Source organism: Gossypium hirsutum, chromosome A13 (assembly GCF_007990345.1).
Source record: "Gossypium hirsutum isolate 1008001.06 chromosome A13, Gossypium_hirsutum_v2.1, whole genome shotgun sequence".
NCBI classification, from domain to species: Eukaryota; Viridiplantae; Streptophyta; class Magnoliopsida; order Malvales; family Malvaceae; genus Gossypium; species Gossypium hirsutum.
In genome coordinates this window covers 103,941,346-103,967,155 of record NC_053436.1, presented here as the reverse complement: position 1 = coordinate 103,967,155, position 25,810 = coordinate 103,941,346, and the positions used below count along the sequence as shown (strand labels likewise).

General features: G+C 34.1%; 5 protein-coding genes across 6 annotated transcripts; 1 reads left to right on the top strand and 4 right to left on the bottom strand.

Moving 5' to 3' along the window:
• Nucleotides 1-3,540: 3,540 nt before the first annotated feature.
• On the bottom strand, nt 3,541-5,551 carry LOC107893222 (40S ribosomal protein S24-1). The gene is made up of 5 exons (XM_016818161.2): nt 5,342-5,551; nt 4,923-4,964; nt 4,649-4,819; nt 3,920-4,006; nt 3,541-3,817 (listed from the first exon to the last, which is right to left on the bottom strand). Exons 1-5 carry the CDS (start codon nt 5,411-5,413, stop codon nt 3,785-3,787), a joined length of 405 nt encoding a protein of 134 aa, XP_016673650.1. The 5' UTR covers nt 5,414-5,551; the 3' UTR covers nt 3,541-3,784.
• Nucleotides 5,552-5,655: 104 nt separating this feature from the next.
• On the top strand, nt 5,656-6,880 carry LOC107893221 (60S ribosomal protein L2, mitochondrial). Its single transcript, XM_016818160.2, has 2 exons — nt 5,656-5,871; nt 6,164-6,880. Exons 1-2 carry the CDS (start codon nt 5,778-5,780, stop codon nt 6,679-6,681), a joined length of 612 nt encoding a protein of 203 aa, XP_016673649.1. The 5' UTR covers nt 5,656-5,777; the 3' UTR covers nt 6,682-6,880.
• Nucleotides 6,881-7,431: 551 nt separating this feature from the next.
• On the bottom strand, nt 7,432-13,026 carry LOC107893220 (zeta-carotene desaturase, chloroplastic/chromoplastic). The gene is made up of 14 exons (XM_016818159.2): nt 12,553-13,026; nt 11,971-12,095; nt 11,623-11,757; nt 11,317-11,389; nt 11,080-11,153; nt 10,764-10,868; nt 10,407-10,651; nt 10,199-10,286; nt 10,033-10,075; nt 9,782-9,938; nt 9,525-9,653; nt 9,230-9,302; nt 8,600-8,764; nt 7,432-7,728 (listed from the first exon to the last, which is right to left on the bottom strand). The coding sequence occupies exons 1-14, from the start codon at nt 12,671-12,673 to the stop codon at nt 7,561-7,563; spliced, it is 1,701 nt and encodes a 566-aa protein (XP_016673648.1). The 5' UTR covers nt 12,674-13,026; the 3' UTR covers nt 7,432-7,560.
• Nucleotides 13,027-13,153: 127 nt separating this feature from the next.
• On the bottom strand, nt 13,154-16,203 carry LOC107894786 (protein IQ-DOMAIN 14). The gene is made up of 3 exons (XM_016820003.2): nt 14,786-16,203; nt 14,471-14,710; nt 13,154-14,372 (listed from the first exon to the last, which is right to left on the bottom strand). The coding sequence occupies exons 1-3, from the start codon at nt 15,176-15,178 to the stop codon at nt 13,917-13,919; spliced, it is 1,089 nt and encodes a 362-aa protein (XP_016675492.1). The 5' UTR covers nt 15,179-16,203; the 3' UTR covers nt 13,154-13,916.
• A 19-nt stretch (nt 16,204-16,222) lies between these two features.
• Nucleotides 16,223-25,018, bottom strand: LOC107893223 (serine/threonine-protein kinase Nek2). Of its 2 annotated transcripts, XM_016818162.2 has the most exons (15): nt 24,769-25,018; nt 23,612-23,714; nt 23,439-23,505; nt 23,217-23,282; nt 22,997-23,043; nt 22,881-22,914; nt 19,092-19,172; nt 18,948-18,990; nt 18,813-18,862; nt 18,647-18,728; nt 18,485-18,534; nt 18,152-18,225; nt 17,937-17,988; nt 17,252-17,695; nt 16,223-17,106 (listed from the first exon to the last, which is right to left on the bottom strand). In XM_016818162.2, the coding sequence occupies exons 2-15, from the start codon at nt 23,695-23,697 to the stop codon at nt 16,435-16,437; spliced, it is 1,848 nt and encodes a 615-aa protein (XP_016673651.1). In that variant the 5' UTR covers nt 23,698-23,714; nt 24,769-25,018; the 3' UTR covers nt 16,223-16,434. The 2 variants fall into 2 exon arrangements, with proteins under 2 accessions (XP_016673651.1, XP_040941469.1); XM_041085535.1 differs by lacking the exons at nt 22,881-22,914; nt 23,612-23,714; nt 24,769-25,018 and having other exon boundaries at nt 23,439-23,464.
• Between the last annotated feature and the right edge of the window lie 792 nt (nt 25,019-25,810).

Sequence of the window (25,810 nt, the reverse complement as noted above, 5' to 3'; positions counted from 1 at the left end):
GGTGTTATTTGAAAGAAAAAAATTGGGTAAATTGTACAAATGGTCACTCAATTATGCCCACATTCCTAATTTAGTCACCCAACTTTAAAATTTTTCAATTTATGCATTAATGTTTGAATTTGTTTTTGTTTTGGTTACTCGTCATTAAATTGATAACGAAAAAGTCTTTTTTTTTTAAATTGGTATAATAACACATTTAGTCAACAATACTTACATATTTTATTAATTTGATCCTAATTTTAAATAATTCAATAAATTTCATCCTTCACTTTTACAAATTCTATCAATTGATCCTTTCTAATAAAAGGTTTTTAACTTTTGAACCACGTTTATAAATTTGTAAAGCTTAAAAAAGAAAAAAAAAACATTTTATTGATGCACGGACTTGGTTGTATTTATCAATTTTAATATATTAAATATATTTTATGGTTTTATATAAATTTTATAATTATATTATAATTAAGTTTAAATCATTTTATATATTTTGTAACTCAATATCTTATTTGATAAATTTGATGTCTTGAATCATTATTATACGTATATAGTATATATAATTTTCTAGATTAAACATATATGAAAGTGTTTATAAAATTTATAAACTTTTTATTTATGAAATCTATTTGCAATAAACATTTTATTTTTTAAAAAAAGTGTTTCTAAATTTTGTTAGAAACCTATTTTAATTTTTTAAAATTTTAACTTTTATTAAACTATTTTCAAAATATTTTGTTTACATAGTCTAAATTTTAAATTTAAGTATGATATTTTTTAAAAATTAAATTATTTTTAATTTACTAATAATTGAATGATTGTTAATGTAATTTATCCTTAAAGAAAAACTCAAAAACTAACATTAAAATGATTAAATATATTTTAATTGATACGCATATTTAGCACATGCATTGCATGAGTATATTTTATTGCACAAGATATATAAATGTGTCTTTGTTTTCATGGAATGTCCCTTGTATTGCTTCCCAATTAATATCTAAAATTTTAAATTTGAGTATTGTAAATTAGAAAAAAAAAGTTTTGTTGAGTTACTTTGATACCAATATAGAACCTCTAACCATTTGTCTTATTGGAGTTTTTTTGGGGGGGGGGGAGTGTTTATAAATTTATAGATGTGAAATATCTAAGCTGAAAGTTTTGATCAGAAAGTTTGAAAATTAAATTATAGAATTTGTAAATTTAAAAGGTTAAATTTATTGAATTATTTAGAATTAGGATCAAATTGATAGAATATGTAAGGATTGAAGGCTAAATGTGTTATTATACTAATTAGAAAAAGGCTTTCTGTTATCAATTTAACTGTGGTGACCAATAATGAATTAAACCGTTAGTACCTAACTTGAATTTTTTTTAAAATTGACCAAAACAAAAGCACAGACATATTTGTATAACCACTTGTAAAGTTTACCATTAAAATTATAGAAGAATAATAATATTTAAAATATATGATATAACCTATTAATGTTGTTTCTTTTCTAATATATATTTTAGATTTATAGAAATATAAAATATATCTAAAATATATATTAAAATTAAATAAAAGTTATATATTTCGATGATCATGTTTTTTTTAATAGTGAAATTACGTATTAAATAAAATAAGATTAAAGGCATTGAGTTGAATAATTATTCTATATAAGTTCACAAATAGATTTAAAATGATATTTGTCCATTTTTGTTTTAATTTTTTTATAAAGTCATATGACATTTTCACTTGTAATTTTTTTTATAGAAAAAGATAGTATAAAACAACTACAATAGATAAACCATAATTAAGAGTTAGACTCATAACGATTTCTTTCCAACAAGCTTATAACTGATGCCGGTGGTGCTCCAAAAAAACATATTAAAGAATTTCCTATATCAATACATTTGGTCATGTGATCCGCAACACTATTAAGATTTCTCGGAATACGTCTAATACGAACCTCCTATTTTCGAGGCAGTACCTGATGTAGTACTCGTAACTCCACAAAATACTACTAGCTCCTCCACCGGATAACAATAATTCAACCAACAATACATTACCACACTTAACTTCAACTTTCCTAAACACTTTATCCCAAGCTAAAAAATAATTCTTCCAACATCGCTCTTGTTTCAACTTTATAGGTTGATTCATTGCCGAAACTCATTGTATAGCCCCATAACCAACTCACATTAGAATCTCTGAGAACACCCTCAATAGAAGCCCATTCCACAAAACTCGACACAATCCAATCGGAATTGAGTTTAATTCAACCCGTTTCAAGAGGAGTCCAACTTGAAAGGGTCCTCAAGCTCCCCAAAGATTTCATTACTAGTACTGATAAATAAATACTCATTTAAGTTATTTAAAATAAATAAATTCATTTTTAGAATTTTAAAATCTTTGATTTCTTCCAAATCATTTATTAAAACATATTGTGAAAGAACGAAATAATAGTATTATATGATATTAGAACCTTTCATTTATTTAAAACACCTTTTTAACGAGTTTGAGTTGAAAAAATTCGAAATTAGTAAATAAAATTTTTTGCCACTAATTTATTAATTTGATTGATTTAAATATGTACATTTTGTTTGATACAATGATGATTTATACTTAAATTACTTTTAAAATAAATAAACACTTGGCAAATAAATCACAACTTGAATTCGACTTAAATTGGCATATTTAATTACTGTATCTAATACGCATCATGATATAAGGGTAAATGTCTTCTACTGTTAAGATTTGATGTAAAATACATTATCTCGCTATAGTTTCTAAAAATATGCACCTTTTTTCGTTTTAAGTTTGAGAAGATATTTTATTATTATTTATCACTTACAAGTAAAAAAACAAAAAAAAAAACGAGATTACTTAAAGTTCAAATATAAAAGATAATTATATTCATTTTATATTTATTATCTATCAATTATTTTATTTAAAAAAAATTATTTTTATACAATTATATATTGACCTTGGAAATGAGTTTATTAAATTATTTTTTTACTTAAAATTAATTAATTATCATTATTTAGAAAGTTTTGATGAAAAAATATTAATAAAAGCAAAAAGAAAAAAAAAGAAAGAAAAAACTCCTCTCAAAGTCGATATATATCACCAAATTAAAATATTTAACATGTATTAAAATAAACAAACATATATTAAAAAAATATTTAAGATATACTAGAATGCTATGTAATTTATAATTAATTCAATATAATTAAAATAATTTTAATATTAATTAAATTCTTATTTTGAAAATTATTAATGAAAAAACTAAACATAAGAAAAATAAATAAAATAATTAATAGTTAATAAAGGATAAGTTATTTTTTCATTTAAAATTTTAAAAATAAATAAGTGAATATTTTTGGATATTTTCACTATAAGTGTAAATGATTTGAATAATTTTCCTCCAGTTAAAATATAATTTACGATACTTCACATATAAAAGAATAATTTAAAAATAATATTTATGTGGTGTACATAGTCATACTGCAACTTGAAACCCCATTGTTCATTTTCTTATAGATAAGAGTACTCATTTAATAAAATCATAATAAATTATTTATTTTTATATTATTGGAAATAAAACTGCATAACACTAAAATATTTCAAAATAGGATAATCAGATACTATAAGTAGCGTATAACTAAATAATAAAATAACACCAAACTCAGTTTCCAAAAATATAGGTTCAAGAACCCCTAAAAACTTCGGACTACTTATGCATCACTCTCGAGAAACATCGGCTTTAAGATAAGCGCGATCCTCACCTTTTTCCATTCCGGGCTTCTTACCTCACTTCTTCTTCGCTGATTCACTGGCCTTGGTCTATTCATCAAGCAAAATGGTCAAAGGATTCAGTCTCACAGAAGTGTTTAAAAACAGGAAGCAGTTCAAGTAGGCTATCAAGAAAGAAGAATTACTCTTTACCTTCTTTACTCCCCGGACCTTCTTAGCCCTGTTCTTCCGTTCCTTCATTTGCTTCCTTGATTTCTCCACCTTCTTATCGAGTCCGTTCTGAAATTACAATGTAAATAATTAGTGTCTTGCATCACATCCGGCATATCCGGACCCAAGATATGTCATTGCAAATGAAACTTGTGACTAACAATGGAAAGGAAAAATGGCATGCAATAGGGAATTATATCGCTCCGACTCTTCATTTTTTTCCTTTCAAAGAGTACCCGTGTTTTGACACCCTTGAACGTGACTATAGATATGATTCAGTTCTCTCAAAATATACAAAAAAACTAAAAATTTTGAGCATATCCATAACCCACCATCAAGTCAGATAGATAGGGAACCAAAAGGAGAAGTGAATGCAATAGAACTGAGAAGGTTAAGTTACATGCCTTTTAGAGTTATTAACTGCTATATTACTTGGACTCCCGTGGGAGTGTCAATTACGAATGTGTGTCTGACACGAGTATGCTCAAATTTATAATATTTTTATATATTTACAAAATCCTTGAAAGGTCATAGCCTTAAAATCATATGTGGATATGAGTCGGATACTAGTACTTCAAGAAAAATGAAAAATATTATCAACAAAGGACTTCAACATTCCACGAATTAGACAATCACATCATACCAAGCAAAGGTAGGTTATACTACTAGCAAAATCCAGAGAAAATGTATAGAAACAACATAGAAGATTACCCTGATCAGCCTGTATTTGGGCTCGTACTTCTTTGCGCTCTCAACAGAATCATAAATCAAACCAAATCCAGTAGATTTGCCACCTCCAAAATGAGTCCTGAACTTGAACACAAAGATCGAATTTGGGTCCTTCACCTCATACATCCTAGAAAGCTTCTCCTTCAGCTCCGCCTAACAATCCGACATCAACAAATCAAAATACGTGTAAACACAACCTCTCCAAGTTTACCAGCAGTTCAAAAATAGACAACAAATGAAGAACATTAAAATTTACCTTGGCAACATTGGGCCTCCCTGGATGCAAAACATCAATGACCTACAAAAAAAAAAACAATTAAATTAAGTCAAATAATTAAAAACCAATAGCTATATTGCTTGAACTTAATATTATCTGGACATATTATGAGAGTATGATCCTCCAAATACATGAAATTTTTTAAAAAATCTCATGTCTCTGAATGATCATATTTGATTTTCAGTTTCTCAAAAAAAAAATCCTAAATCAATCATCTTACTCGCAATCTAATAATAAAACCCTAAACAATTATTTCTCTTTTTTTTCAATTTTCTTTCATTTATTAGATCTACAGCTCACACTAAATCCCATATAAGACTTAAATTCTAAAATTGGCCCATGTCTGATTACCGAGAAAATTAATGGAGAATGAACGAAAAAGAGTAAATGGAACTTACAAATTGTTTCCTGGAAAGGAGCCTGTTGGTCATGAACTTCCTTGTCCTGATCGTCACCGCCTTGTCCGCCATCGCAAAACAAACAATCCTCCTTTTTCCTTTCCTCTTTTGGCTTCGGGTGCAGCTTTAAAATCAGCAGCAAGAGCTCGAAGTGAAAGAGTACGCAAGTGGCATCTAACTTTTTAATAGCTTTGATTGGGGGATTAGGGTTTCTTGGGCTGATTTGGTTGTTTTAGGGCTTTATTTGGGCTGAGTAGTTTGAAATTCGAAAATTTGGACCTCCTATATAAAGCCCGTCAGTCTGCTAGGCAAATAAACGCAGCGTTTTAGACTTTTGCCTCTTGTTTTGTTTTCCGTCGTCTTTTTTTCGAGGAAAATCCGAATCCTAAACCCTAGCTCTGGGAAAACAAAATCTGATAACTAAAGTAAAAAAAAAATGGCTTTATTGAGAGGTCGCACAGCTTCTTTGAATCTCTTCAATAGGCTTCTCCATCAATCGTTTCGTGCTCCAAATCGCAATCTCTCTTCTGGTACTTTTTTTCTCTACCTTTTTTTTTCACAATTTTTAAAATATATATTGCAAAATGGCGTCTGATCTGAGCGCCATTTGTATTCTGAGAAATTACTTCTCTTGCAAGTTTAAAATTTGATGCAAAATGACAGAATAAGGAATTGGAATGAATAGAAAATCGTTCTGTAATTTCTAGGGTTATTACAATTCTAGAGTTCATTGTTGAACGCAATACTTGCATCAAGGGATGAAATAAAAGGAAGCTTTAAATATCGTTTGCTTAAAAAAAAAGAATTCATCTGTTTTTGCAGTTGCGGCCGATGTTCATAATCAATCAACGATTGAGAATATGAAAAGAGATTTACTTAATCTTGACATTAATTCACAAATTGGGAGTTGTATGCCAATTGCTTCAATGCGAATTGGAACCTTTATCCACAACATTGAGGTGAACCCGGGTCAAGGCGGAAAGCTAGTCCGGGCGGCTGGAACTTCAGCTAAGATCCTCAAAGAACCGAAATCAAGATACTGTTTGATTAGATTGCCATCGGGTGCTGAAAAGTTGATTGATACCCGATGTCGAGCAACGGTTGGTACAGTGTCGAATCCTAGCCATGGAGCTAAGAAGCTTAGGAAGGCTGGACAGAGTCGGTGGTTGGGCAGGAGGCCAGTAGTTAGGGGAGTCGCAATGAATCCAGTCGATCATCCTCATGGTGGAGGTGAGGGACGGAGTAAAAGTAGTGGAAGTTACGGGAAGGGTTCGCGGACACCTTGGGGTAAGCCTTGTAAGTGTGGATTTAAGACTGCTAAAAACAGGCGCAGAAACTAATTCTGGATTGATTTGGCATTTAGCTCCTTTATCCATTTACAACAATCTGATTTTCAGGTTTTTGTTGAATTTTGTTAAGTTAAACAACACCTTGTATGAATTGAGGCATTTAGCTGCTGAAGTTATATGGATGTTCATGTTTGCACTTCTACAGGTTAAAAAATAATCATGTTAATTGGAATGTTTTCCATTGGATCGATATTTCAGCTGGTCAAGTAGTCTTATTAGAGTTTCTCTTTCCCATTCTTTTTGAAGCCTTACAGATAATCATGTTCATCAAAAGATTGATGGTAAATTTTTATATGCATATTCAACTTTGTAAGAGTGCATCTTTGATGTTTATGCTCTTTTCCTTTCTTTCCTTTTTTGATAAGTAGAAGCAGGGGTTGTCTAGGATTAAACCCGAGACTATCAAATCCTTTTCTACTCCACCCATGGTTCAGTCGATATTATGTTTTTGATTGATCTCTCATTTTTGTTGCCCTGTAAGTTATCTTAGCATGAATAAACAACATATAATGTGGTTCAGAAATCAGTGGCTAACCGTTTTACATTAGATTTCAAGTGAATTCTGTGTTAAAAGTTATGTGATTTAATTTGGATTCGGATAATGTTACTCACATTTAATAAGTACAGAACAGTAAACAAAATCGAGTCAGATTACTTTATCCGTAGTTTTTTTTAAAGAAAAACAACAAAATCATTGGGAAAAATCTATTGAGATTATGTACATAGGAAATAGGAAGGGTGTAAAAGTAATTTCCTTATAACTTCCTTTGCTTATATAAATGTTATATAACATGTTGAATGGAGGCAACAGCAGCCACCTTGTCTCGGCCATTTTAGGTGGTTTGAGTATATTACTATACAGATAAACAATCATACAAGACTTAACTCATCGGTAACACTTGAAGTTTCCATCTGTTCTTGAGAACCAACCATCACGAGCTTCTTTCGCAGTGCTGCTAACTCTTCCCCGGCATCACATATGTAGGCTGATGCTTGCCTGCCAGACAAAGTTGCTCCTTCCATGCTATCTATATAATCCTGTAAACAGTAATATAATGCTAAATGTATAACATTCCCATCTTTCTTTAGTTAAGAAAGGTTTAGATCACAGTCAACTATGTGTCGGGTAGGATTGGCGTGAGATCGGAGAAACCCTTCCTTTTAGGAGTCAGGATTGGGGGTTAAAATATTACAGAAAACTGTTCAGTTATAAACATTGGGTCGTTGTCAGGAAGAGCAAAAAACAGTAACTTAGTTTTGGGAGTCAATACGAAACTCGAGCATATCTCGTCTTTAGGTTGAACCAGGATTTAACCTAATCGGTTCATACCTCGACTTTTAAGAGGTAGGGTTTAGAATGCCTGGAGTTCGAATTCTAACATCTGGATCCCTTTCTGGCGTTCCCCTATTCATAAGCTACAGCCTCCTTTGTGTTTATACATGGAGCCCCATAAATTTCTCTGGGAGGCTAGATTTATCAATTTCTCGTCTTTAGAACGAACCCAGTGTTTAACCTAATTGGTTCATAGAAACTTTTAAGAGGTGAAATTCAGTATGTTTGAGGTTCAAATCCAAACATCTACACCCCTTCCAGCTTTCCCCTGTTCTTATGTTGCAGTCTCCTGCCCTAGCGTGCATTTTTATATATAAACAAAAGCGGCCATAGCTTCAGAATAGGAGAAATCCAGAAGGGATTTCAGATGTTAGAGTTCGAACCTTAACCTAGTTTCCCCCACATTGGCTTTGTGCTACAATTTAAAAAAATTCGTTCAACTAGCAGAAACAGCTTGTCTTCCTAGAAATGCAGAAATGTTGGGCACTTGGTCACCCTTTTTCTAATTCTTGGGTTGGAAGGAAAGCATTAGATAACCAAGCCCGTCTAAGATGGCAATAGAAAGGTAGAAGTTACCTGCTTTGTGTATGATCCAGCAAGAAAGAAGTTCTTTATGGGTGTCTTTTGATCAGGTCGGAATGGATCTTTACCAGGTCCTTCACGGTATAGAGATTGTCCAATTTTGACAACAGACGACCAAATAACTTCTAAGCCTTGGGATGATGGAAATAGAGTCAAAACCTGGCAATAGAACAGGAGAAGTGATGTAAAAAACAAAGGTATTGAAGGTAAATAATAGTGCATCTAGATCTCATTAAGTGTCGCCTGAGACAGCAAAAGTCTTGAAAGTTAACAGCCAGTTGTTCCTGATTCTCTTCTGCCATTAAAACCAGACAAGATCCACTGGCAAGCCAAACTAATATTATTTGAACATTCTACAAATATTGGGACATGCATGAACAAGCTTAGAATAATTTAAACATACTCGTACTGGAAACTTGCAACTGAGTGCAAGTAACATAGGGTGCTAGAGTACATATGAGCAAACCACGGCTATTTGAGACCAACTTCAATTTGTGAGCATACACGGATTAACTATTGAGAAAGTGGAAATGGACTTAAACTCGGACAAAGAAAACTATGCATTTCGGTCTCTTGAAAGTTGCAATTAACTTAAGAATAAAGGATTCCTTAGAAGTTTCCAACCTGCTTTGATACTCTCTTAATGATTTCGTCGTTTGGCAATGGCATGTACGGATCTCCTGGTGTCAATACACATCTGAAAAGACAACAGCCAAACAAGAAATAAGATATTTTGGTCAATTGAGGAGCAGATCAAGTATCAAAAAATTTTATAGGAATACACAACCTCAGGATTTCTCTGTCATCGCAATTTTCTTCAGATCCAAATCCAAAAATCAACTAATATTTAACCGAAAAAGACACCCTTGCACAACGTAAATATATGAAGTAATAACAGTAAGAAAATATGTGTCCTTACTGGAGCAATGAACCTTGTCCCTCGATGTAGTAATCTTCAGGAGAAGTGAGAGCTAGGTCCGCAAAACAGGAGAAATCCGCATCTGGAGTATACAGAAGATTATCAAGGCCTATAGCTTGCCTCAGTTGCCTTTTGAAGAGTCAAGGATAACCAAGAAATGGAACACACGAAGCGATATGTTAGTTTTTAAGAAGCAAAAGCAAAGGGAGACTTTATTAGGCCATTGAAAACAGCCGTAATACATATGAAAGAATCACCTTGCCCATTGTAGATCCCGCAACTCTGTGACCCAGCCATTGTATCGGAGTTGCACGGTAACAACTGGCACTCCCACTAGTTCATAAATATTATTAAAAAATTCTGATTCCCTCCACCCGGATGGAAGTAACCTTTTTATTCCAGGGACATCACATGCTGCCATCAACGGAGTAAGAATGATTAAGAATCATTTCGAGATAATATATAAAGGTAATATGGAACTTTTGAAGAGGAAGATCCAACTACGGACCAGCAACATAAGCATCAGCAGTTACGAGTTTCTTGTTAGTAGCCTGCATTGATTTGAAACTTAAAATTAAGCATGAAACAGAAAGTTTTTAACTAAAAACCGTAACATCTATAAATTGCAACTAAATTTCCAATAATTACAGGAAGCAACATTGGGGGAGGTTTACTTTGGACATGGCAAGTCCGGTGACATATGTCTCTCCATCAGCAGATTTATCATAAAGTATCTCTCTGCATCCCCACCTTAGATGGAACCTGTTTCGGCAAGTAAAGATGTTAAACAAGCGAAGCAGTCAACTCATTTCAAAGAAATCTGATAAAGCAGTGAACCATCATCTGAACTAAATAGTTTGTAGGGCTATATTAATAACATACCTGCCTCCTCTTTCTGTTATATAATTTCTGATTGGACCACTCAAGTAAACATCGGGAGAACCCTTCAGCATACGCAGAAGGGAAGCCTCTGTCTTAGTGGCAAACAGAGAGAAAATCGTAAGCATACAACGAGCACTGATGTTATCACAGTCAATAAAACCCAAGGCATAAGCAACCGGATCCCACATTCTCTGGATGCTCATGCGTGTACCACCTTTAGACAAAAACCAATCTGAGAAGCTTATCTGCAAGATGTGAATGAATTTAAAGTAATAGAAAAGCATAAAGAGATTTCTTTAAAAGACTCAAAATTGACAAGAATCCAAAAAGGGCATGAAAGGGATAGTTTTTACATACATTATCCAAATCTCTTATATCCCTCATTGCTCCATCTGGATTAATAAGAGCCTTAACGACGGGACTTAGGGCAAGAGCCAGAGCATTTCTTGCTTTATCGTAAGTCTACACTTGAAAAAATATAGAGTGAAATGATTAGCTTAAGCATCATTTGCTTTAGCTTACAAAAAAAAAAACTTACATTAAGGAAAAGAAAAGGTATATTGTAGCAGTATTGACAATTATAGCAGATAAAACAGGAGAAGTATGATAACAGTCAGCGGAAGCAAGGAATATTAATGCACTGCCGAGAAAAGGGTAGTAGAAAGAGTATAACCTTCAGCTGATTTGTCGATAAAAATGCACGCATTCCATGTATAGGAGCTCCAACTGGAAATCTAAAATCAAGTTCTGCATCACAACTTGAAGTCACGCATCACAACTTGAAGTCACGAAACTGATCGTGGGAATGAATGGCTAAAAGAATATGTTTTTAGTCCTATTTGAAGTGAGATTCTAACATAAAAATAATTATCCCAGAATTTGTTTAAATAGGGTGAAATATAGACCATACCACCAAGTTCACCCCCTTTGTTTACAAAGGTGTGAGTATGATCCTTCACAAGCAGATTTTTATCAGCACCCACCTAGGATAAGGTAGACATAAACAAAAACTATCAGATAACCGAGCCTTAAAAGGTTGATAAGTAAATTTTCAACTAATGGCTAAAAGGACCATCTTCAAGGTAGCTCCCATATTCAGAAACCTATTTCCTTGCTAAGTCGAACATGTTTTCCAATGAAAAAATTCAGATGAAGGGACAACATGTCGAATGACCGTCAGAAGGTCCTATCACTATTACAAGCCTTACTTCTTCACCTTTTTCATTAAACGAAATAGATTGTTGTAGCAACCGAAGAAAACATGCAGCCCCATCTCGATGTGGTTTCCTCTTCTATCGACAAAAGAACCGACTTTCCCTCCTATGAAAGACCTTGATTCATATATATCAACCTGAAGATACCAAAGTAATCATCAAATTATAGCCACTATATTGAAAAATCACTAAACCATGTATATCTAAGGAAAGAAATTTCCAAAAATCAGTTTTTATTATTATTAGAAACTGGAAATGCCAAAATATGGTTCTGCTTGTAATTCCCATCATATTAAAATGCCAATCTGGTTAAGATAATGTAAAAATAGGTATGTAGAGACAAGAAAAACCTCATGGCCTTGATCTAATAGCTCAACCGCAGTTGACATGCCCGCAAGGCCGGCTCCGATAATAGCCACCTTCAGCTTTGGTCCCCTATAATGTTCAGGTTCAGGTGGAAACAACCCCTTTGGAGCTGCAAAGTAATCAAATCCAATTATCTACCATGGTGACATGATCTTTTGCTACAAATTACAACAATAATTTTCAAACATGATTATCAAACATCAAAAACCATATATTGATAACAAACAAGAATTCTAGGCTATATATCCCTACACTCCTACAGTTTAGCTTCAATTCATTGCACGGTAACCCCACTTTAGCATCCCAAAATTTCATGTCTAAGTCCCTGTTATATAAATTTAGCTAAATTAGCTACAATTCACTATGTTGTCTACAAAACCAAGAATACCCAGAATCCAAAAGACCCCAAATAAACTACCTTTGGCAAAGAGCACCAAGAAAAAAAAAGAGTTCCGGTAAAATAAAATCACAGAAGGAAGAAAACCCAGAATCCAGAAAATCTCAACAAACAAAACACTTATGAAAATCAAAAAGACCATGAAAAAAGAAAGGAAGATAGAGGTTACCATTAACACTCATGTCGGAAACATTGTTGTCTAAAGAAGATTTCACAAAGTGCCTTGGAGACTTCACCCCACCCACTGAACTCAAACCAGTGGCTGCAAAAAGAAAAGAAGCAGAAGCCATGGATAAACCCAAAATTTTTTGCTACTTTTTAACTTTCCTTATACAATTACAGGCAAGAATCCCCTTTTTTGATCCAAAAAAAGGAATCTAAAGAACAAAGATGCCGAAATGAGCAGTATTTGTCTGGGAAGATGAAGTTAAAATAATCTATTGGAGCATTCAACTTCCAAAGTTCTCTCTTTTTTTAGTACTATAAAACTAAAAAACAATTCTTTTAGTATGGAAGTTGAGAGACTTGAGAAAAATGAAGAATGAAAAAGGAGCCGACTTTTATGTGAATTTGCCACTAACTTATAATCGACCAACCAGAACCCAACTTCTGTTTTCAATTATCGCATTAATTTTTATAATTAAATATGATATAATGCAATTTTATAACTGTAATTTAAACTGTGAATTTTAATGGATGGTGTCACTTTTTCCATTATCTTAGAACACAGTTGAATTGCCTGAGGGACCACTATAGTTCTAGTTGCCTAAATTTTGGCTTATCACAACAACTGAGCTTTTTTGTTCAGCTTCTGTCCCAGTTGGCAATAGCTGAATTTTTGTCTTTTTTTCACCATTGATCTCTATTTGTAAAATATTGACTATTTCGATCCATTAAAATATATAATTCTATCCATAAAAATATCTCAATTAGTGTACATGACACATAATTACATACCGGGCTGAAATCTCCGGGCGGCATTGCTCTCCCGGACTCCCCATACAATGAACACTGCACAGTTTGAATGTTGATTATGAATATTTGTATGGCTGTGGTATACTTTTCTTTCCCTTTCAGAATCCATATTAAATCATCTGTTCATATAACTTTTTTGCCTTTCATACTTTTGATGGATTGTGCAAACAAAAAACAGGATACCCAGTTATCCTGATGAGCTATGGAAATTTGGAATCTGAAAGTATTTGCAATCTTTTCATTCATATAAAAGCAGAAGATTGTATTCTTTTTCATCTGTTAAATCCTGTATTATTCTAATTCTTCAATTTTTTTGAAGTATCATTGTTGGATACTTGTGTACCCTACCACATATTCAGATATGGATTTCACATATCATCTTTCAAGCACTTCCAAATACATTAAAGTTTACTGAATATATTCGTATCGGATATATACCTATATCCAGCTTTTACTCCGGAGTCCGTGTGACAGAGATTCAATCTTGGACCTACTGCAGTGAACACTTGACTTACCTCATTTGTAAGAAGAGGTATCCACCTTTGGTTTAATTGTAGATTAATAAAGTTTGACAATCCATGGATCTTGATGTTCATCCGCAACGCCTTTCGACTGCGAAAATGAATAACGTGGAAGAATATCATCATCCATTTCTTCGGCCGAAGTTATTCTCTTGCTTTTGGCTTTGAAGTTCAATGCAGGCCGTTGTCTTGGTTCGCTTTGTGACCGGAGTTTGGCCCTCGAAGATTGCGTGTTCGCCATGTAACTCGGCATGTACGGATAATCATGAGAACTGAAAGAGGATCTAGCAGGCGTTGCCTTCGACGTTGGAGGAGAATGTCGGGGACTGTTGTGTGTGGTGAATGAGAACTCCTCATGCTTTGGTTGCCTCTTTAAGATTGGAAGCTCTCCTGAGTAATATTTGATGATTCCTTGCTCAATCCTCTCCATTTGTGAATAATTCATTAAACCGTTTTGGCTCTTCACAAGCCCATGTTTTTCATTAATACCTTCCTATATGCACATAACATTGATAAATTAGTTGTTGAATTTGGACTTATTGCAACAATAATTGATGTTTGGTTGCTTAGAAAATGATGGAAAAAACTTACTCTTTGTGATCTTTTGAACTCCATCTCCTGGAGAAACCTGCCATATCTTAATGATTGGGATTTTACATCAAGTTGTGATTGGTCAGCCATCTGAATTCTCTGAAACCGAGCTCGAACTTGTATAGACATTAACGCATGCATGCTTCGGAGAGTAGCAGTTGTTTGTTTTCTCACTAAGTAACCCCTAACCAATGCCTGCAACTTTACTAGTCCCCTTAAAGCATGCAATGCTTTCCTTGCCTGCAATATTGATCAATAAAAATCATTAGGCCACTGCAACCATGGAATTCAAAAACTTAAGCATATGATCATTACCAAATACGAACGAAAAGCGGCTTGAATCTGGGTCGCTGCCGCATTTTCCACTGCTGCATATCTTGCTTTTGTTTTCCTTCTGCTAGAATTCATCATGGCCATTGTGAAAACCCTCGTGTTATCATGCCGGATCTCCATATTGAATACAGCTTGCTTCAAAAGTGGAGTTGCAATCATTGAGTCAAGTGACCGGGAACTCTTATGAGCTCGATCTTTACTCGACAACTTCCCAAAACTCCATCTCCGCTTAAACGAAGATGCGGACGATGGAGTTGCGGATGGGGATGAAACCAAATTCTCTTCATCAAAAGATATGGACAAATTCTTCCTTTTTCCTTTATCATCTTTTCTCCCTAGCAAGAAGTTTACTAACCATTTGCTTGCCTTTCCCATGTTTGATCACACCCCAGAAAAAAAGACCAAAGATCTTATAAATTTATACAGTAACTTGTTAGTGTTGTTGACTAGTAACTTTTTTTTTATTTCTCTTTTTTAATTCATGTATATTAGTATGTTTTTTTTTCTTGCCATTGAATTTATTTATATATTTTCTTTGCAATAATATTATATTATCCAAGGCCTGCAATGGAAATACTCATCCTGGTGAAGCCATTTGCCACTCTCTTGAAGATTTCTTGCAAAGTTTCATTTTCACTTAATAGTGTTTTCTTAACTTCTAAACTTCTGTTTCTTTAAAGTAATGGGCCCTCAAGTAGACTAAATCTGGAATCATTTGATGTAAATTGTAGCTTGGAGTGAAATATTTTCCAACAGTACTAAGCTTGGTGGTACAAGATTATCTTGGACATAATTGTTTAGACTCAAGTTTAAGTATCAGATATGAGCATGGTCGATTTTTTTTTCCATGTATTTAGAGGAGTCAAAACCTCCGTAATCATGTCAAATACGAGTGTCGAATGTAAAGGATAAAACCAAGAAAAAAAACCAGAACAACATAGAAAAGCATTTACCTGCCAAGGAAAAACTAAGTTTGACTTAAATTAAGAGCAATTCAAGATTTAAAAAATTTATTATCTTTCAATGGTTTGATGTCCAATCAAACAAATCTTGCTGTGTTCAAATTCGTTTTTCCTTACTGTTGTTCATTAGCCTTTGCAAACCCCCTTCTGCTGAGCCTTTTGAATGGAATAATGTGCACTAGTATTTGGAGGTGTCTGAGATGGGTGGTTTGACGGGTGGTGAGGATTGTCCAGTGGTTGGGTTAGGCTGTGTAACGGTTGGAATGGAGCCCTGGGGAGTTTCTTATCACCACAAAGTAACTCTTCTATATTTTCTCATCTTGGTTGAGATGGCAATGATAAGTGAAAACCGGAAGTTCTATAGGTACAGGAACAAAGATACCAGTTTCAGCATCAAGATCATCCATTTTTCGTATCCGTCATGAATATAAATAAAAAGCCGATAGGTAGAACCGTGGAAGAAATGTTCATCATCCATTTCGAAGAAAATAACGGAACTACAACCTAGAACTTAGAATTAGCATTTATTTGAAAACCAAAATGCCTAATTGCTAAGGTTCTCTCAATATGAATCATTGCCTAAAATCAGATAAGCCTGGACCGGACTCTAAAAATTTGATACAGGTTTTTGGCTACAGATAATAATACAGACAGCAGGGTTCACCATTATTAATCCTCTGGTTTACCGGTATTCTCCTTAAAGCTCTTAGTCAACCAGATAGCAGTTTCTCTAGGGGAGGCCTTACCTGGTCCGAATGGCTTTAGTAGCACCCCAAGCTCATCATACCTCTCTTGCTGCAGCAACCTTGCACTAAATTCAAGCAACCCTTCCAATGCCTCAGCACGTTGCTGGAACGATGAAGGGTCAAATCTCCATCTCTGTATGTCTGATGAGGTACGGCTTGATGCCCCAGCAGTGGCATTCTGATCGGAGGAATCGGTTGCATTCTCTCCATCAGCTTTAAACATGCTGCGTTGAATTCCCTGCCATGCATCAGTGAAACAGGGCTTAATGGATGCTCGATCACTTGTTTGAACAGTACATTTGTCTTTTGTGATTGAACGATCAACAAATTGTGGTAAGCCAGAGGAGCCCTGTGCAGATATTGATGAAGTTTTGTGGATGGGGAAGAATGCATCTTCATACGAGGCTAATGGGAATTCAGCTATCTTATCAATTCGAGGAGCATTAACTGAAACATCCGGTGATTGTATGAGGTGAAGAATACCAGCTTTAGACATAGAAGCTGATTCTCGTACTGTAGTTCTTGTTGCTAGTGGCAAGGATGTCCTCCGAGTTGCCGGAAGAGGTTTTTTAATCGGAGTGCGTGAACCAGGAAACTGTTGGCACAAGATAAACAGTAAAACCGCAGCTTTTCAAACTAGAAAAAGGTTATTATTAGCAATCTCGAGGAATGTGTTGAACATGAGTCTGAGAAAAGAAAAGACGGGGGAAAGGGAGGAAGGAGAACTCTAAGGAACTTACAGAGTCACGATTCTTTGTTGGCTCTGTCTTTCTCTTGGCAGTTGCAGCAGCTTTTGCCAAAGAACTTCTTGGAGTCTTGGTGATACTAGAAAGTTTTGAAGTAATTGGCTTGCAAATGACTGTTCCTTGGCTGCTATCAACAGACAAATCCTCTAATCTTTGATTTAAATAACCCGGTACAGCATGATGTTTTCCTTTGGTAGAGCAAACAGAATCTTGCTCAGCTCCAGAAATGCTTGGATTCAATGTCCGATCATTACTGTACGGCTGACGCCTCTCCCTGTAACCAGAGAAGCGGACTTCTACTGGATCCGAAAATCTAGTTTTCTTTATATTGGTTTCTGGCCAATTCACAGGTAAAGAGTTCCTTCTTGGATTATTGATTTTATTTTGAGCCTTGAGAACATATGGCTGAAGGTGCGGGTGTCTGAGCAGTTCCTCAGCCTGTTACAACGGATATGATGATCAGAAAGATCATAAATTGCAGAAATGTGCACATGCAAATGAATGAATGCCCCGAAACCAGGCACAAAGCACAGTATGGCAACTAAAACAACTGTAGTTTCGTTCTATCCAATTCTAAAATCATTTATGTATGGACTTACATTTGAGCAGATTATAGGCGACTCATATAGATGCTATGTATTAACATAAAAGACATAGACTAGAGGAGAGTTATACATACACTTGGCCTGAGTTCAGGATTCTTGTGCGGCATGCTTTTAACAAGACCACGACTGAAATGGAAATCAAGAAATAGTTAGATCAACATAAACCATCATTCTAAAATGCGCATATTAGAAAATGAAATTCACAAGGCAAAAACCAATTATTATGCTACCCCTTAACAAGAAGAAATAAAGTACAATGACACCTGTCATGGAAGGAAAACGAGCTTACAAGGCCCCAGAATATTTCGTTGGAAGTGGAGCAACTATTGATTTATTGATCTTGTTTATCAGTGCCAACATATCCTGTTCGAGATGATTTAAGTTTATTAGGAAAAGGAAAACAATACATGAAACCGGAAAATGATTACTAAACATTAAACGAAGTTTCCTGAAGGAGAAATACATCCTGATGTCAAAGTATTAATTATACCTAAAAGCTCATGAAAAGGATGCAACACAATGTCAAAACTCAAGATTATGTGCAATAATAGAACCTAAAAGATTTATATGCAACAAGCTGCAAATTGTTATGAAGTAAAAAGGATAGGGTAAACAAACTCACAAACGCTTTAAATGCAGGCTTGAGAGAAGTCATTTCATATATACAGCATCCTGGAAAATATATTTTTTAAGTCATTTAAACACATATAAAGATTAAAATCTTGGAATTCTATAGAGATTGACAGACAAAGGCGACTGCTCTTTTGTGTGGAAGCATGTTTACCTAATGACCAGATATCTGACTTAGAACCATAGGGTATGTCAGCCAGAAGCTCAGGACACATATAGCTCGGAGTCCCAACAACCTGAAGAAAAAAGCATTGAATAATGATATAGAATTATGATTAACAAAATCAAGAGACCTTAATTTATTGTATGTAAGTACTTACAGAGGATGTGAGATCATCGGAAGTCAAAATTTTAGCGAGTCCAAAATCACCTGCATAAGTGTTTTACTCTCATCTTTATGAGGAGAAATTCTAACCCTTTCAAGGAACTAAATTGAAAACAGTAAAATCACTCACCGAGACGAATGTCTTGGTCTTTTGTCAAGAAGATGTTTGAACACTGAAAAACAGATCAAATAAAATATTATCAGTAGAAAGTAACTCGGTGCATTACAGAAGATCGTAATACATTCAGGAGAAGAACAACATCATGCCACTAACCTTGACATCACGATGAAGAATATGATTCACATGCAAATAGTCAAGAGCCATCAGGAGTTGAACTAGCCACTTGCACAGTTTCTAAACATGTTTCGATACAATAAAATTTGGACTTGCAATTGTTAGAAAATAAAAGTTGTCTAAGAGATTAAAATAACAATAAACTTCGACATAAGAGGAAATGAGAAATGACTGGAAGACTAATTGAAAAATTAAAACGAAAAGAAAGGGAAAAAAAAACAAAAACAAAAACAAAACCTCCTCTGAGAAAAGCTTTGTAGAAATCAGACTATTTGATACTAAATAGAACATAAATCAGAGTTTTTATATACAACCTATGACACTACTTTAGGAAACTCTAAGTTAGGAAAGATACTAAATAGGAGATATGATCCCTTAAAATAAGGGATTTTAATAAAAAAATATCTACAAAATATTCCTAAAATATTTACAGAATATTCCTACACTCCCCTGAAGCTGGAGAATATACATTGTATAATCCCAGCTTGAATAGGAATTTATTGAACACAGGTTTTGGCAAAGCCTTGGTAAGAATGTCTGCAATCTGTCCTTCTGAAGGAATGTAAGAAAGAGTGGCTGTCTTTTGTTGACTTGATCAGCAATAAAATGCCTATCAATTTCAACATGCTTTGTTCGGTCATGTTGAACTGGGTTCTTGGCAATCTGAATGGCAGATTGATTATCACACAAAACTTCAAAGTGATCCTCCTGATTTGTGCCAAGTTCTTTTAGTAATTTAAGTAGCTAAATTCCTTCGCATATCCCCAAAGCTAGTGCTCTAAATTCAGCTTCAGCACTACTTCTTGAAACAACAGATTGTTTCTTACTTCTCCAAGTTGTAAGGTTACCTCAAACAAAAGTGCAGTACCCACTAGTGGATCTTCTTTCAGTGAGATCTCCAGCCCAACTAGAGTCTGTAAAAATCTTAACAGTTCTGTCTTGTGTCTTCTTAAACATTAAGCCGTGTCCTGGAGTTTTCTTCAAGTACTTGAGAATTCTATTTGCTGCTGCCATATACTCTTCAGTAGGATTAGTCATGTGTTGACTTATCACATTTACGGGAAAAGCTATATCTGGCCTTGTCAAGGATAAGTAGATTAGTTTCCCAACTAACCTTTGAAATTTCTCTCTGTCTACTAAGGACTCATCTTCTTTATTGAATCTCAAGTTTGCCTCCATTGGTGTATCAACCGGCTTACAGCCAAGAAAACCAGTTTCTTTGAGTAAATCAAGTACATACTTTCTCTGGTTGATCACAAGTCCTTCTTTTGATCTTGCCACCTCCATTCCTAGGAAATACCTTAGCTTTCCCAAGTCCTTGGTTTCGAATTCCCTGTTTAACAACTTCTTCAAATTGCTAATCTCTTCCTCATCATCTCCAGTAAGAATGATGTTATCCACATACACAATTAGGATAGCTTTCTTATTTGTAGAAGTTACCTTGATGAAAAGCGTATGATCGGCAAGGGACTGCTTGTAGCCATTTTGAAGAATGACTTTAGTGAACCTCTCGAACCAAGCTCTGGGTGATTGTTTTAACCCGTATAGAGACTTGTTGAGCTTGCAAACCTTGTTGCTACCTTCAATAGACTTTGAGCCAGGTGGCAATTGCATATAGACTTCTTCCTCAAGCTTGCCATTAAGAAATGCGTTTTTTACATCAAGTTGGTGTAATTTCCAATCGCAATTTACAGCCAAACTTAGGAGTACTCGAATAGTGTTAAGCTTTGCCACAGGTGCAAAAGTTTCTGTGAAGTCTATCCCATATGTTTGCGTGAAACCTCTGGCCACTAGTCTAGCTTTGTATCGTTGGATACTGCAATTGGAGTTATACTTTACAGCAAAGATCCATTTACAGCCAACAGCCTTTTTTCCTTGAGGAAGGTCTGTAATGTTCCAAGTAGCATTTTTCTCTAGTGCACAAATTTCCTCTTCAACAGCCCTTCTCCATTTTGGATCCTTTAGAGCTTCAGCTATGCTTGTGGGAACCTGTTCTTTATCCAAAGTTGCTGTAAATGCTTGAAAAGACGGCATCAATGAATTATAACCAGTAAATTTTTCAATAGGATGCTTGGTGCACTGTCTAACCCCTTTTCTAATAGCAATAGGAAAGTCATCTAGAGTAGTGGACTTACTGATTTCTTCTTCCATTTCGGCAGCTGGACCCAAATCCAATTCTCGGCAAGAATCAGATTGCAAAACAGTCTCAGGGATATGTCTTCTTTTTCTTGTGTAGACACGAAGCTGTTTGGGTGGTGGTGTTTTTTGAAGACTGTCAATTGGAGTAGGTGTATTTTCAGGAAGAGTGTTTAAAGTGGGTGTAGGTGAATTAGTCATAGGTACTACAGGAGAATCAATGGGAGCATTCACAGGTGACAGATCTGCAGGTAATGGCGAACAAGATGGCAATTCTGAAGGTTGAGAATGAAGATTAGAAGGAGATACCTGTTGTGGCTGAAAATCACTCCATGTTTCCCCCTGAATTTCAGCCTGAGTGAAATAGGAATCCTGCTCATAAAATGTTATATCCATAGTGGTGAAAAATCGTTTAGAAGGAGGATGATAGCATTTATAACCCTTCTTAAGTGAAGAATACCCAACCAATACACATTTTAAAGACTTAGGATCTAACTTGGACTTATTAGGAGCAATATTTTGGATAAAAACAGTGCAGCCAAAAATTTTAAGTGGCAGAATGGAGGAGATAGGCTTAAAATGAAGAAAGTGCTGCAAAAATATAGATTGAGGCATTTGAAATTTTAAAACCTTACTAGGCATCCGGTTGATTAAATATGTGGCAGTTAATAAGGCTTCCCCCCACAAATATTTAGGAACATTAGTGGTAAATAGAAGAGAACGAGTAACTTCAAGAAGGTGCCTATTTTTTCTTTCGGCAACGCCGTTTTGCTGTGGGGTTCCAACACAAGAACTAATCTGAACTATGCCCTTTTCCTTAAAAAAATCACCTAAAGACCTAGCAAAAAATTCACTGCCATTATCAGATTTAAAGAGCTGGATTTTAGACCCAAATTGAGTGAGAACCATGTTATAAAATTGCACAAAAACACTAGCAGTTTCAGATTTATCTTTCAGCAAATAAGTCCAAGTTATCCTACTGTGATCATCAATAAAAGTGATAAACCACTTACAATTATCAGCATTCTTCACCCGAGAAGGGCCCCAAATATCACTATGGGCACTCCAAATTTCAGCGGCTGTGGTGTAAAGAAGAAAGTTTTTGCTTATACTCGGGGTCATGGAATTAAGGAGCCAAGTCATAACCTGACCATTGTCACGCATCCACTTAGCAAAACCAGCATCAGTCACAGCAGGCTTCTTGATTTCACCAGTAACGTAGTCCAATCTTTCTCTACCCAAGAGAAAAATCTTAACTGATTGGGACCATTCAAGAAAATTGTTGCCATTCAATCGATGGCAGGTGATAGTCAGACCAGACGAATCTGATGGAGCATCGGAACCAGAAAAATTTTCTGGATTTGAAGTAATCTCCAAAGTAGGAGAAGGAGTTTCGGACATGGTCTAGGTTGAAAAAGAAATCGTAACCTAAGCTGATACCATGTAGAAATCAGAGTATTTGATACTAAATAGAACATAAATCAGAGTTTTTATATACAACCTATGACACTACTTTAGGAAACTCTAAGTTAGGAAAGATACTAAATAGGAGATATGATCCCTTAAAATAAGGGATTTTAATAAAAAAAATATCTACAAAATATTCCTAAAATATTTACAGAATATTCCTACAAGCTTTCCATTTGCTTTCTTTATAGCTTCAGCCCTGGTTTATAAGGAAAATAGTATTATGATTTAATAACAACTTACAGAAATATATCTCGATATCAGCAAGAAAAGGAACTTACATGTCTCCTCCTTCACAATAACCTATAATAATGCACACATAACAACCCTGAAAACAAAGACAAACGAGAACCCGTGTTAGGCCATAGATCACTGCAAAGATTCAGATGATATGGACAAATCAGCAAGAGGTTTATAACATAAGAGACAATAAAAAGAAAGTCCAAAATGACACCACCAAGCAGAGCAGATATTACAGGAAATAGTGGAAATAAAGTATACCTTTTCTACCCAGGAATCTTTGTACTCCACAATGAATGGGTTTCGAATTTTAGAAATAAGCTCCATCTACATGAACCACATGAAATGTTAGTCTATAGATTGATTAAAACTAAGTTCCTACCAGAGAAACAAGCAGTTGGCCTACAATCAGCAACACTAGATATCATAAAAGAAGCATAAAGAATATAAGGAACTAAAAAGACCTATCAGGGAATTACAAACCTCCTGATGAGCAGATCTTCTTGACCTATCGGTCTGGCGAGCAAGACGGATTTTTTTAAGCACATACCTTATCATTCCCAAAGAAAAGAGAAAAAGATAAATCAATTGACACAAATGAGTCAATCAAGGAACTCTAATTGACATAAGGCAATGTGTCTTATTCGCAGTCTTACTTCTTCTTTTCATGCTTATGCCTCACTAGAAGAGCTGAACCAAAAGCTCCCTTCCCAATTTGCTCTAGTACCTCATACTGCTCCATGTGGTAGATGTATTCGACTTCATTTTTCCAGATTCGACCAAAAAAGAAGTCAGCACATTAGATATCCATGAATCATTCCGAAATGATAGAGATGCAGTATCTTGCTCAGACTCTTCATTTTGCTTGAAGTGCTAGAGTAAACATAGGTATCGGATATGACCCTCTAAGGATCCTCCAAAGAAGTGGAAAATAAAATAAAATTGGAACATATCTGGATCCGACACTCAAGTCAAGTAACATAGGAGATGCAAAGGGATATGCTACACTATCTGTCCAGTTACTTGAATGCATACTCTTAGAAGTGAATCGCTAACAACAAAACATAGATGAAACATAGACAAAATAAGAAACAAAGAATTTATACACTGAAAGAGAAAAAGATTCCAGCTTTTTAGAATTGGAAAAACCAATTCAGCAATTTAACAAAAATGAAAATCAACATTCAACATATGACAGACAGAAAAGGGGACTAATATAAGCAATGGTTCAAAAATATTTCAGACAACAATGTTAGGAAGTTTTAAATTTCATGGTACAGTAAAGATTAAAATGTCAGCATCTTGCAATTTTTAAACCCTTTTTTTTTCTACAACCCATCAAGTTAAATTATTTTGTTTAGTCAAAATCATGAATTGATAACTCAGCACAGCAACCATTTTTAATTGTACTAAGCTTTAAAACCTTTCTATTTAAAGACCAAATAAGAACCAACAAAAACATAAGAATAGAAGAGAAAAATGGAACAGTAAAAAGAAATTAGAAAAGAAATATCTGATTAAAGTAGTTGTTATAATTTATACACCACATAGTTATCAGCTTAAAAAACCAACATTTTTATTTACTAAACAAACAAAAAGCCCAAAACTTTAGATAAAATGCACATTAGGTTGAAAACACCTAGAAAAAAAATAAAGGAATAACAATTACAATGCATCACCAAGAACCCAATTTTCTTGACCAAGAATCAAGAAAGCAACGAACTTGGAAAATGTTGAACAGTGATATAGAGATTCAGAAAAGGAAAAAGGAAATCTAAAGATTCAGAAGAGAAAAAAAGAATGTTGAATGTACCTGAGAGGGATAGCAGTAAAGGGTATATAGATTGTTGATCCAAAGAGATCACGATGAAAAGAAAGATGTGGACCTAACCATTTGAGCTGAAGCTAAAGAAAAAAGACAGTGTTTACAGCAGAACCAAATATGAGAAGAAGAACAAGGTGGAGATGAAGAAGCAGAGGAAGCTGCTGATTGTTGCAGCTGTTTCTCCATTGGGTTGGTTTTTTTTTTTCCCTCAAGGAAGAAAATGACAAAAAAATTTGTAAATGTGAGAGATTAAAGAGTTGGATTGGACCGCAATATATTACTTTTTAATTAATATGAAAAATAATTATTTAACACATTAATAGAGTATTTAATACATTAATATATTTTAAATTGATTTTAAATAATAATAAAAACAAGTCATATGTCAGTTTTCAAATTTCTCCCGTAAAATTAAAAATTATCAGATTATTACTTAAAGATTCGTTAGCGGTTTTAGTTAACGTGGTTAAGATTAATTCATATATTATTTTATAATAATATCAGTGTATCAGTGTATTATTTTATAATAAAAAATTTATGTAATAAACAATATCATGTCTTGACTTGATGTTAACGATGTTTATCGTCTTAAATGTATCTTTGATTTAAGTTGCACTAGTTATATTTGTTAGTGACATAATATAATTACATTGTAATTTTTTATGTCATGTTTGGTGGTATAAATTGTAATTACGCAGTTGCATAATTTATATTTTTTAAAAATATTAATCATTGCTATAAAAATTATTGGTATGATAAAAATAATTTCTAAACAAGTAACAAAAATTAAAATCAAATCATCATTTGTATTGGGTTATTCTCTCTTTAATATTTAACAACATATACTCCTTATCATTATTTATTAGTCCTTGACCGATTTTATCATTATCTGAATTTGAACTTGCATGATTAATAGTATCGATATATTTTTCTTCTATATACAATTTGAAGTATGGATCATTTCAATTCCATCTATAATTGAAATTACAAAATATACAATATGTTAGTACAATCAAACCTTATTTTTTGT

Excerpts from the sequence above, each read along its gene's own strand:
- LOC107893222 (XM_016818161.2), bottom strand. The coding sequence starts at position 5,413 with ATGGCGGACAAGGCGGTGACGATCAGGACAAGGAAGTTCATGACCAAC. Across the intron at positions 4,965-5,341 it reads TCCTTTCCAGGAAACAATTT|GTCATTGATGTTTTGCATCC; the intron begins GTAAGTTCCATT and ends TTTTTTTTGTAG. Across the intron at positions 4,007-4,648 it reads CCAAATACAGGCTGATCAGG|AACGGACTCGATAAGAAGGT; the intron begins GTAATCTTCTAT and ends TTGTAATTTCAG.
- LOC107893221 (XM_016818160.2), top strand. The coding sequence starts at position 5,778 with ATGGCTTTATTGAGAGGTCGCACAGCTTCTTTGAATCTCTTCAATAGG. Across the intron at positions 5,872-6,163 it reads AAATCGCAATCTCTCTTCTG|TTGCGGCCGATGTTCATAAT; the intron begins GTACTTTTTTTC and ends CTGTTTTTGCAG.
- LOC107893220 (XM_016818159.2), bottom strand. The coding sequence starts at position 12,673 with ATGGCTTCTGCTTCTTTTCTTTTTGCAGCCACTGGTTTGAGTTCAGTG. Across the intron at positions 10,869-11,079 it reads TATCGACAAATCAGCTGAAG|ACTTACGATAAAGCAAGAAA; the intron begins GTTATACTCTTT and ends TTTCAAGTGTAG. Across the intron at positions 7,729-8,599 it reads CTGGATCATACACAAAGCAG|GATTATATAGATAGCATGGA; the intron begins GTAACTTCTACC and ends TACTGTTTACAG.
- LOC107894786 (XM_016820003.2), bottom strand. The coding sequence starts at position 15,178 with ATGGGAAAGGCAAGCAAATGGTTAGTAAACTTCTTGCTAGGGAGAAAA. Across the intron at positions 14,711-14,785 it reads CCGCTTTTCGTTCGTATTTG|GCAAGGAAAGCATTGCATGC; the intron begins GTAATGATCATA and ends TCAATATTGCAG. Across the intron at positions 14,373-14,470 it reads AGTTCAAAAGATCACAAAGA|GAAGGTATTAATGAAAAACA; the intron begins GTAAGTTTTTTC and ends ATGTGCATATAG.
- LOC107893223 (XM_016818162.2), bottom strand. The coding sequence starts at position 23,697 with ATGGAGCAGTATGAGGTACTAGAGCAAATTGGGAAGGGAGCTTTTGGT. Across the intron at positions 18,991-19,091 it reads TTCTTCATCGTGATGTCAAG|TGTTCAAACATCTTCTTGAC; the intron begins GTTAGTGGCATG and ends TCTGTTTTTCAG. Across the intron at positions 17,696-17,936 it reads ATCCTGAACTCAGGCCAAGT|GCTGAGGAACTGCTCAGACA; the intron begins GTATGTATAACT and ends CCGTTGTAACAG.